Below are 11,658 nucleotides of genomic sequence, written 5' to 3' on the forward strand. Positions count from 1 at the left end.
AGAAAGTGGAGCCAGATGGCGTGTTACCTGTAAGAGCCAAAGGGAATATTTTCCAGAGTCCTCAATGGGGCACACAATCCAGAGGGACAACAAAAAAACCATCCAGGGAAGAGACCAGGTAAATCCACTCATCATGGAAAAGATTTCAGCAGTCTCAAAGGCCCCTTGGTCCCTCAAAGAAAACCCAGAAGTGACAGACCAAGGGCAGGCCAGAAGTCCGACAAGCTATATAAGAGGTGTTCGGATTTACTGAGACATCAAAGAAACCTCCCAAGAGAGAGACCCTATAATTGCCCTGACTGCGGGAAAGGCTTTAGCTGGACCTCACACCTCGTCCGGCACCAGAGAACCCATACAGGAGAGACCCTTCCCAAGCTTCAGCCGGTGCACCCACAAGGGGGAGCAGCCCAACAAGTGCAGCAGCTGCAAGAAGAGCTTCCACAACCGCTCCTCCCTCATCAAACACCAGTGTGTCCACAGGCGAGGGGCCCTACTGCTGCGTTCACGGTGGCAAGAGCTTCAGTGTCAACTCCATGCTCATCCAGCACCAGCGTAGGCACACCGGGGAGCAGCCCTACAGCTGTGCCCACTGTGGCAAGGGCTTCATCCAGAGCTCCAACCTGACAAAGCACCGGCGCATCCACCCTGGCGAGCGGCCCTGCCAGTGTAGGGACTGTGGCAAGAGCTTCAGCCTGAGCACCACATTGATCACCCACCAGAGAGCCCACCGGGGCGAGCAGCCCTCCCAGTGCGGTCTGCGGGAAAAGCTTCAACCAGAGCTCCACGCTGGTCACTCACCAGAGAACCCACAATGGCGAGCGGCCCTAACCGGTGTGCCGACTGCGGAGAGGGCTTCAGCCAGAGTTCCAACCTCTTGGAGCACCACTGCAGCCACATGGGACAGGAACCCTATAAATGTGCCAACTGTGGGAAGTGCTGCAGCCAGAGCTCCAACTTGGCACAGCACCAGTGTGGCCACGCGGGGAGTGCCTCCTGCGTGTGCTCCGACTGTGGGGAGCAGTTCAGCTGCAGGTCCAGCCTCAGGGAGCATCGGAAAAGCCATGCCAAAGAGAGGCCCCATGGGTGCCTGGAGCATGGGCAGAGCTGTGCTCAGAACACAGAGCTGGCTGAGCACCAGGCGGTCCCCATGGAGAGCAAGCTCTAGAAGGGCTCCGTATGTGGGGAAGGTTTTGGGAGGAGCTCAGATGTCATCATCCACCTGCGGGTCCACATGGGCGAAAAGCCCTACAGGTGTGCGGCATGCGGGGAGCGCTTCAGTGGGTACGCGTCCCGGGTAGTGCAATACAGGACTCACCACCAGGAGACAATCCACACATGCATGGACTGTGGCAAGGGCTTCAGACGCAGGTCCGACCTCGACAGTCACCAGAAAATCCACGTGGGGAGGAGATCCGGGCACACAAACAACCTGATGCCAGGTGATATGAACAGCACAGAGCTGTGCCCTGAGCACATACTGCTCTGAAACTGTTTGCAGGGGATGCCAAACACAGAGGCAGTTTGATTTTAAGTCTTTGTTTCATAAACTTCTTTTGACAACACCAATGACCAGTGGTGATTGAGGCTTCTGAAAATTCTGCTGTGGGCAGGACATGGGATGTCTGATTACTGATCTGGAAGCAACGTTGTGCTCTGATCCAGTACAGACTAACATACTGAGCTAGCTGGGCCATTGGCTTGATCCGGGACAGACCAACGCACTGAGCTAGCCGGGCCATTGCTCTGATCCGGGACAGACCAACGCACTGAGCTAGCCGGGCCATTGCTCTGATCCGGGACAGACCAACGCACTGAGCTAGCCAGGCCATTGGCCTGATCCGGGACAGACCAATGCACTGAGCTAGCCGGGCCATTGGCCTGATCCGGGACAGACCAACGCACTGAGCTAGCCGGGCCATTGGCCTGATCCGGTACAGACCTATGCACTGAGCTAGCCAGGCCATTGGCCTGATCCGGGACAGACCAATGCACTGAGCTAGCCGGGCCATTGGCCTGATGTTTGAGTAATTTGGAAAATTATGTGATAATAGGGAAATAGAAGGAACAGCAGCTCAGCTGTTCACATGCATCTGAAGAAGTGGGTTTTTTATCCATGAAAGCTTATGCCCAAATAAATCTGTTAGTCTTTAAGGTGCCACCGGACTCCTCGTTGCTATTATGAGAAGCCATTCTGGAACCAAAGCTCTGTGGGTCACGTTTTTACTGTTGCACCATAGAACTATTGAAGTCCAGGGACGTCTCCAAACTCACAACATCCACTCCCAGAGACAGGGGAGAGGGGAAGGTTTATGACAGCTCTGAACCAAAAATTACTCATCGGAGAAAAAATAAGCATGAAGGGAGCAAAGAAAGGGATGTTGGGATGTTGGTATCCTCTGGGTGCCTTAGCTGTGAGTTCCCAATCTTCCTAATGTTTGTTTCTTTTAACTGTAATCTGAAGTCTGAATTTTCTGCCTCTCTAGTGAGTGCTATTTTGATAACTGCAACGTAATAACATAGTGATATGAATTCTCAGCCTTAACTCCAGCTTAGTTTTTGTCTGGGCATACTTACTAGTGTTTAATCCTTTCCTTTTATTAACGGCACATCAGTCTCTCTCTCTCCAGTTGCTTGCACTATTCCTTCAGCTTTGATTTTATTCCCTGCTGTGGCAAGATCCACTCACTGCAGTGGTTTTGATTAGTTCTGAAATGAGATGTGCTGAGCTGGGTTCCGTGAACTAAGCTCTCCGTAAAGAGTAATGTCAGCCAAATGTAGTCTTTATTTTGCAAAGGCACAAGTAAAAATGGGTTTCATGGCCCAGGACGAGCTCTTGGAAAGTCACCGATGTTTTATTTCACCAGCCCTGGTAACCATGGACAGATGTTTTGGTGCATGAGGCTGTTAGTAGCTGCCCTTCTCGATGCAAATAGTGGGCCTTCTCCTGCCATTACTGCTGGTTCTACAAGTCCCAATTCTGATTTAGGCCCCAATCCAGCAAAGCACTTAAGTGTGTGGGTGACTAAGTAGAACTTGCATGCATAAAGTTAAGTACATGCTTTGGTATGCTGCTAGAGCAAGGCCTTCCTCTGCCAGATTGAATTAGGGCCATGGAGCATGAAGAGTGGGCACTACTCCTGAAAGCTTCTCTCCAGTGAGTCCAGCAAGACAGGTGTGAGCTGGGAATCGGCTAAAGATTTACAGCAAGGTTGGATCTATCACTGGCCAACAATGGGACTGCATTGGTTGTTTAGATACATCTATAATGCTTCTTCACCACTGCTGCATAGCCTCAGAGGCCCCTATATATTTCAGGGACATATTTGAAATCCCATATAGAATCATAGAATATCAGGGTTGGAAGGGACCTCAGGAGGTCATCTAGTCCAACCCCCTGCTCAAAGCAGGACCAATCCCCAGACAGATTTTGTCCCAGATCCCTAAATGGCCCCCTCAAGGATTGAACTCACAACCCTGGGTTTAGCAGGCCAATGCTCAAACCACTGAGCTATCCCTCCCCCCAAGTACTGATTTTGCCCCAGCCCTAAATGGCCCCCTTAAGGATTGAACTCACAACCCTGCGTTTAGCAAGCCAATGCTCAAACCACTGAGCTATCCCTCCCCCAGTAGGATATGGCCCATCCTACTTTAAAAGTGACCTGCAAAAAACCCACCCTACACCACCAGCAATACACCCCCACTCCCCCGGGCTTGTGCCCTGTTTTGATGTATAAAGAGGGGCTGAAAGGTTTGTTGGTTTTCTACATTCCCAAGTTCTGGCCCTTCCCTAGTCTTGCTGGGAAATCTGCTGGATGTTTCAGACCCTGGCTCTCATGAGCTCCTTAATTGATGGGGTGTTTATCTTTAACAAAGATTCCTTTATCCAAAATGTTCATTCCTCACTAGAGTTAATTGTGTGTTAAAAACAAAAAAGAAAGCGTTTAAACAGTCTGACTAAAAAGCCCTTCCCTCTCAACTGCTCTCCTCTTGGCTTGTGTGATATCACTGGCTGAAGCATTCTCTAGACACTGTCTTTCGCTTCAGTGTCAGCCGTCCACTCCAGTATATGGAAGAAGCTTCAACTGAATTGTGAGGTTTAATTATAGCCTGTGTCTAATATTAATTAACTGCGGGACACAGCAACCTGCTTCTCCAAACTTTATTACAGCGCATACCTAATCAGCTCCTTCCACCAGGACTAAACCCACTGAGACATTTTGAAACCCTCCCAGTACCAGAATCTCTGAAATATATACTAGAAAGAGCAGAATCAGAGGCTCATTTTGGGGTATCCCTCTGACATGTTCCCTAGGACAGTATATTCCCTCAGTTACTAGGCAATGGAAAACAACTGGCTTTTCCTCTCTCTTTCTCACCTTATTTGAAGGAAAGTAAATCTACCCAGTGATGATGCAGTAAATGGACTTGGACGAGTCTGGGAGCGCGTAACAACAAAAGAAGCCACACAAGCAAAATATAACCCTCTCCCTTTAAGAGCTTTCAGATCCCTACACCACTTGGAAAAGTGGCAGAAACTCCATGAAGTCCACTAGTGCTGTGGTTGGCAATCAGGGGTACATAGTGTTGAAACGGATCTTTTAATGGCCCACAGCTGGGCAGGTGTTTACCGATACCAGTGAGAATTCAGAAACCAATATGCTTAATGCACAGTCATTTATTTGAGAGAGACTCGCACAAGCAGTTAAGGTTGCATGGTATACATTCTTTTCCATAAGCCTCAGTTCCCCCAGCATAACCCCTCAGTCACTCTGTTGGCCTTACACAGTGTCCTGATTGGCAAACAAAGCAGGTATAGCTACCAGCCCTAGATGGAGACTGCTCCTCTTTCCTCTGTCCCCTCTCAGGCACTTGGTCTGTCCCTCGAAGCAGGGCCTTGGTTACCCTGATGACTTCTGGTTCTAAGGTCTTGCAAAGGTCCCTCAAGGCGGGGTTTCGGTTACCCCGACGACTTCTGTCTCTCAGTCTTGAACCTCTTCAGGTATTAATTGGGGAATGGATCTGAGTCATTTACTTTGCTTAGCACTTATATACCTTTTGGTTCTCAAAGGAGTCACATGTTCCAGAAATATGCCTCGTAGGTGTTTATGATTGGTTTACTTCATAATTTTGGAAGGGATTGCAAAGCAGACACACAGACCAAAGTTCAGCCATAGTTTACTCTCTCATAAATCATTCACTTAAGCTCTTAGCGTGAGGTTATCCAAAAAGGGTCATTTTGACCCATGTCAGCCATGTCACTAGGCTCACTGATCGCATGCTCTTCCGTGTTCTTTACTTTGTGAGCGGGTTCTCTGCTGAAATAGTCCAAAGTTCGGGGTTAAAACACACACACCCATTGAGCCATTGTTAACCATTCCAGTGCAGTTTCAGCACCTCGAGTAGTATCCCCACTCCATTTAGCTAATGCTAAGAGAATCCTGCTCCCAGAATCCTCTAGCAAGTTGAGGCATACCAAGCCATACCAAACTCATGCTTGCCACATTCATTCATATCAGTCACAGCAATTCATAGTAATTTGGCACCATCTCAACACGTGTGCCCATGGGGGTACGCAGAGGTCTCCCCAGGGTACATCAACTCAGCTAGATATTTGCCTAGTTTTACAACAGGCTACAGAAAAAGCATAACACAGTCAGTACAAACTAAAATGTCAGACAATGACTTGTTTATACTGTACTGTATACTATACACTGAAATGTAAGTACAATATTTATATTCCAATGGATTTATTTTATAATTACATGGTAAAAATGAGAAAGGAAGCCATTTGTCAGTAACAGTGTGCTGTGACACTTCTGTATTGTTATGTCTGATTTTGTAAGCAAGCAGTTTTTAAATGAGGTGAAATTTGGGAGTACACAAGACAAATCAGACACCTGAAAGGGGTACAGTAGTCTGGAAAGGTTGAGAGCCACTACATGCAGCAGATGCTCTGACCTCTAGTGATGGGCAGCAGTGTAAAACTCAGATAGATGGATATTGAGTTACCTAGACAGCTTTTATTGCTCCTTCCTCCTTCTTCTGCCCCTTTAAGGTTCTCTGGCTGGGACACTTGGTCACTGTCCCATTCCTGGGAACTGTCTCTTTCCCTTAGCTGGATCAGCTCCTGCAAGTGCTATGGGGAGAAAGAGCCTGTGTCACTAACAGCAGCAGCTCTGGGGCTTGTGCACTTCCTTTCCCTCTCTCAAATACCTGGAGTCTGTGGCTCAGGTGGATGTCTGCAGAGCCCGTGGGGCTTCTCTAGGGGGCTAGATCAAGCCTGAACACGGTGAGTGTTGCAGCCCGAGCTGGTATTGAGGGACACAGGAAGGGGATGGAGTAGCTGATGGTGTCTGTAGCTCTGCATTGGGAGAAGGGGAGGGGAGGCAGGAAGTGGGATGATCAGGAACTGAAGGGTCGGGGACTGGACAGCTCCTGGGTTTAATTTCCAGGCTGCAGCACAACCACAGCTGAGACAATAACTTGCTCTCCCAGGGGAAGGGAACAGACACAGGAAAGCGAGGGACTGAAAGGGGCAGGCGCGAGTGTCCAGGTGCCCATCTCACCCTGCTGGTCTGCAGAATAGCGTCCACGTTTCCCTTCCCATTGTCCCACTCTGATGAAGATGGGAAATGGCCATAGGGGAGACGCTCAGGTAGGGGATTTCTGGGGACTGGGTGTGTCCTGCAGAGGGGAGGGGATGTAAATACACTGTGGGGCTGTCGCTGGGAGGAGAGACTTGCCAAGTCACTCACTTGGTGGGACAGCCACATGCTGGCCCCACCCATCACTCCTTCCTGCTCAAATGCCATTCAGACAATGGTGACCAAGGCCATCCTGAAACTCCTGCTTCTAGGGGTACTGAGCGAGCAGCCGAGCCCCACTTCTAGCCCAGTCACGCTGCCTCTCCTGACAGCATGGCAGGGCAAGCATTAGGGAGGTTAGACAGACTGTGGGGAGAAGGCCGCCTGCACATTCACAGGGGGTGAGCCTCAGCAGCAGCTCATCCCATTCTAGGAGGGGGTTGCCAAGGCTGGGGGGTTACAGCAAAGAGGGGGCCTGGTGGGTGGGATACAACCTATGAGCAGAACAAATTGGGAAAGGGGTCATGGAGGTACAGGGAGAGGATCCCAAGGGCAGGGACAGGTGAGGAGTTAAGAGAAAGGAGGAAAATGGAGATGGAAGAGACTGGCACGGAGAGAAAACACAGATGGTGAAATAAAGGGAGCTGGAGGAATGGGATTGGGAGGCAAGGCTCCCAGCAACTGTCCCGCAGCTTCCTGTCTGTAAAATGAGTTAATACTGACCTAAGCTCCTGGGCAGGATGGTGCTGGAGAGAGACGCTGAATCGGAATGGATTTTCCTTGCTCACGCACCTGAATAATATGACTAGAGGAGCTGTGGAGCCTGGAGCAGCTCTGCGGGTGGCTTATTGGAACCTGACCTTTTAGGATCAGACACCTTGGGTGGGGAAATCCACAAAACTGAAGAATCTAATGCCTTGAAATGCCCAAGGCTTCTAGCCTGGGACTCAGCACCGCTGTGACTGACAGGGACTTCTGGGACTTGTTACCCACCCCCTGATGTAAATAATAGTCTGTGCAATCCCAAGAAGTGAGAGCGTGAACTCTCAGCCCTGCTGAGGCCCAAGCATGGGCCTGCAAGAAGTGAGACAGAGAAAGGGGAACAGGGCGCTCAGGACAAAGACAGATCTGTTCCTCAGTGGTTAGTTGCAGTTGCAGCTTCCCAGTACTGTCAGCATTTACAGCTATAACAGGGAGAGGGCAGCAGGTCTCTGCCAGAACAGGGGAGAATGAAGGGATGGCCCTGGGAATGAGGGCCAATTGGGAGATGACTCTAACTGGATACTTATGGAAACTATAAGCAGCAATGAAGCCTGTGAAATATGGGAGAATGGAGAGGAAGTGCTGGTCTGGGGCTTCTCAGGATCAGTAGTGGGATTGTTTCAAGGGCAAAAGGTACGGAGTGGGAGATGCTTCTTTTGTCAGGTGCCAGTGACCATAAAGGAAGTTTCAGAGTAGCAGACGTTTTAGTCTGTATCCGCAAAAAGAACAGGAGTACTTGTGGCACCTTAGAGACTAACTTAGTTCTTTTTGCATAAAGGAAGTGAAGGTCTATTGCACCAAAGGGCAGTAGGTGCTTTTGGATCCTCATCAGAGGGTCTTCTGCAGGGATGTCATGCAGGAGAATTACAAGACTCTCACCTCCCTGGGTAAGGGCGTGTTCTCCTTCACTTATGAGAAGGCTGCACTCTCTGTGAAGGACATAGGTCAGTTTCTGGTCAGGGATCTTCCCAAGTCCCTTAGAATTCTGGGTAATCAGTCCAAAACTGTGTGAGAGAGAGTGCCACAATCCCACCTCTTCCTAGAGAAAAGAAGATGCAGAAACATAATGGCAGAGCTAATTTCCCCATAGCCAGAGCTTGCACTGAGGGAAGAGTTATTATATTTATTTGTCCAGGGTCATTTCTGTACCTGTAATCACTGTATTTCTCCACTTCATCCTCTGAGTGTGTTCTGGACCCTCTGAGGGTTTAGTAATAGGCAAGTGGCTTAATGTTTGCAGCTCAGCTGAATCACTGAGTCCTGCAATGCGTGGAGGAGTCTGACTCTCTCTGGGTCACATCTCCCACCAGAACACTGCCTTTCCCAAAGAGACTCAGCAAACTCTTTCCCATCTATTTTGATAATACAAGCCCCAGTAAAGACAGACACTGGGTTTAAAATCACAGAACAATCTTTGTAACAAGCCTGGATCTCCTATTTTGCTTTCCGTGAGCAGGATCTCTGACACCTAAACCTGACAGGATCTCCTGTACAGAACAAGAGGAAAAGCCATGGGTCCCTGGAATCAGGGGAAAGTAAGATACCCGTGATACCTGTACAGGTGAGGAGGAAACCCAAGTCAGAAACCAATCATGAGTGAAAAAAAGAGCTGAAGTCCCAACCAAGCCATTGTGAGCTCTCACGTTTGTGCTTCATCAAATTCAATACTATAAACAACTGTTCGGTCATGTCCCTCACAGATCTCCCGGAGGTCTTTCCAGAAGACAGTAAGCCCTCCCTTCACTCGGACTTTCTAGAGCTGTACATATGGGATGTTGGCACTGCAATGCTCTCTCCTCTGGAGAGGGATTTAAAAGAAACTGGCTCCTGAATTTCAATCTGAATTAAATCAGACCAAAAATCGTGATGAACCCTCTGCAGTTCCCTTTCTCCTGAACACTGAGAACGAGGGTGTCTGATTTTTTCTTTTTTCCAGCAGACGTTTGGATTGTGAGTGAGAGTGCAGAGAATCTTCAGCAGAAAGGACCTGAGCAAGGGGAACCAGATGGAACAATTTCAGGGAGATCCAAAGAGAACGTTTCCCAGAATCCTGATCAAGAAAGAGCCTGTGAGAGTTGTAACTGCCCAGAAAGACAGTGGGTAAGCCCTCCAAAAGAGAGAGAGTAAATCCACTCACTGTGGATGAGAGCTCACAAACATTAAAGGCACCACTGTCCATCAGAGAGCTGTCTCCACAGGCAGTCAATGAACACTAAGTGTTGTGAGAAAAGGTACAGCAGGGGCTCAGGCCTCAATGGCCGCCAAAGAGCCCCGATGGGAAAGAAATCCTACCCATGTGCAGACTGTGGGAAGGTCTTCAGCTGGAGCTCAGCCCTGATCACCCACCAGAGAACCCACACAGGTGAGAGGCCCTACAAGTGCCCTGCCTGCGGGAGAGGCTTCAGCCAGAGCTCCAACCTGGTCAGACATCACCGCACCCACACTGGGGAGCGGCCCTATGAGTGCGGTGAGTGCGGGAAGAGCTTCCGCCTCAACTCCCACTTCCTCAAGCATCAGCGCACCCACGCCAAGCCCTACCCCTGTGGGGTCTGCCAGAGAAGCTTCCACAGCTCCTTGGCCTTGGGCAGGCACCAGAGAGCCCACGCACAGGACCAGTGCTACACCTGTGCAGACTGCGGGAAGAGATTTCGGGTGCGCTCGGCACTGGCCCAGCACCGCAGGACGCACACAGGTGAAAGGCCCTTCCAGTGCTCCAACTGCGGGAAGGGCTTCAGCCAGAGCGCCAACCTGCTCACGCATCAGCGGGTCCACACTGGGGAGCGGCCCTTCCAGTGCACCGAGTGTGGGAAACGCTTTGCTGTCAGCTCCCACCTCAGCACTCACCAGAGGAACCATCGTGCGGAGCGGCCCTGCCAGTGCACTGACTGCGGAAAAGGCTTTGCCAACCCTGCCAAGCTACTCGCCCACCAGAGACGCCACACGGGGGAGCGGCCCTTCCAGTGCCCTGAGTGCAGGAAGTGCTTCAGTGACAGCTCCCTCCTGGTGAAACACCAGCGTATCCACACAGGGGAGCGGCCCTTCCAGTGCCCCGAGTGCGGGAAGAGCTTCAACCGGAACCTGACCCTACTCAGACACCGGAGAGTGCACACCGGGGAGAGGCCCTACATCTGCCCTGCCTGCGGGAAGGGCTTCAGCCAGAGCTCCCACCTCATCACTCACCAAAGAGTGCACACAGGGGAGCGGCCCTACAAATGCCCCACCTGCGGGAAGGCCTTCAGCCAGAACTCCAACCTGATCCGGCACCAGAGGAACCACAAGCACCAGGACACACTGTAACCAGCTCATCAGCACTTGCCTCACACAAGAGAAACAGGCACAAACTGTGGGAAAAAGCTTCAAACAGAGCTCAGACCTTACAAGGCACCAGAGAAGCCACGTGGGGAAGGAAGCGATGGCTGTCAAACAAATCAAGTCCTACCATTTGAATAGTGCAGAGGAAGTGCTGGAAGCAGCAAGCTGTTCACTGTAGGGAAGTGATTGCTTGGTGATATTTTTGGATGGAGTAGAGGGAGGCCCAAGGTGACAAAAAGAGGGGGATAAATCTGATAAATCTACAGGCGTTTGAAAGGGATACATACCAAGGGCAAAGAGAACTTATTTAGGGTTGCACAACAGATGCAGCTAACAGTAGCAGGATGAAATTAAAAGAGGAAACATTTGTTTTAAAAAGTTCTTGACAGGACTATATATTATTGAGCAGTTGGATAATACCCCCAGAAAGCAATGGTAGCTTCCTCTGTTGGGACTTTTTGAAATGTGTTTTTTAGGTTAATTTACTGTAGGGAGACAGGGAGATGGATCAAATGAATTAATGAGTCCTTTTCTACCTCTGATGTGTCTAATTCTCTCAAAGGAGGGAACAAAGGCAAAGTTGTTAAATTATGGTGGCAAAGGAAGGTGAATTCATTTTAATCTCAAGTCTATTGAATGACCCAACCTATCCTTAAAACATATTATCTATTGATACTGGAGACGTGATTCCTGCCATCCTTCTCTCCAGAACAATGGGATAAGCCATCTTGTTTAGACAGTTTCACTAACCTATTTAATGCTGGTATTTTTATTGTAAAGCTAAGTGATATCAGAGACCAGAACAGAATGCAAATAAGTTCCCCTACCTCTCTAAGAGGAGTAAGAATTTAAGTATCAGGGGGTAGCCATGTTAGTCTGTATCTACAAAAACAACAAGGAGTCTCGTGGCACCTTAAAGACTAACAGATTTATTTGGGCATAAGCTTTCGTGGGTAAAAACCTCACTTCTTCGGATGCATAGAGTGAAAATTACAGATGC

General features: G+C 49.6%; 1 protein-coding gene and 1 long non-coding RNA gene across 2 annotated transcripts; one reads left to right on the forward strand and one right to left on the reverse strand.

Annotated features, from left to right (window-relative positions):
• Positions 1-4,679: 4,679 nt before the first annotated feature.
• LOC115271311 lies at positions 4,680-6,273 on the reverse strand. The gene is made up of 3 exons (XR_003899908.1): positions 6,214-6,273; positions 6,010-6,136; positions 4,680-5,315 (listed from the first exon to the last, which is right to left on the reverse strand). It is a non-coding gene; the product is annotated as an uncharacterized LOC115271311 (long non-coding RNA).
• A 296-nt stretch (positions 6,274-6,569) lies between these two features.
• On the forward strand, positions 6,570-11,555 carry LOC112109901 (zinc finger protein 239-like). Its single transcript, XM_024204632.3, has 2 exons — positions 6,570-6,655; positions 9,286-11,555. Exon 2 carries the CDS (start codon positions 9,552-9,554, stop codon positions 10,641-10,643), a length of 1,092 nt encoding a protein of 363 aa, XP_024060400.2. The 5' UTR covers positions 6,570-6,655; positions 9,286-9,551; the 3' UTR covers positions 10,644-11,555.
• The last annotated feature ends 103 nt before the right edge of the window (positions 11,556-11,658 follow it).

This window comes from Terrapene carolina, unplaced genomic scaffold, assembly GCF_002925995.2.
Source record: "Terrapene carolina triunguis isolate 2854851 unplaced genomic scaffold, T_m_triunguis-2.0 Scaffold391, whole genome shotgun sequence".
In the NCBI taxonomy this organism is placed as follows: domain Eukaryota; kingdom Metazoa; phylum Chordata; order Testudines; family Emydidae; genus Terrapene; species Terrapene triunguis.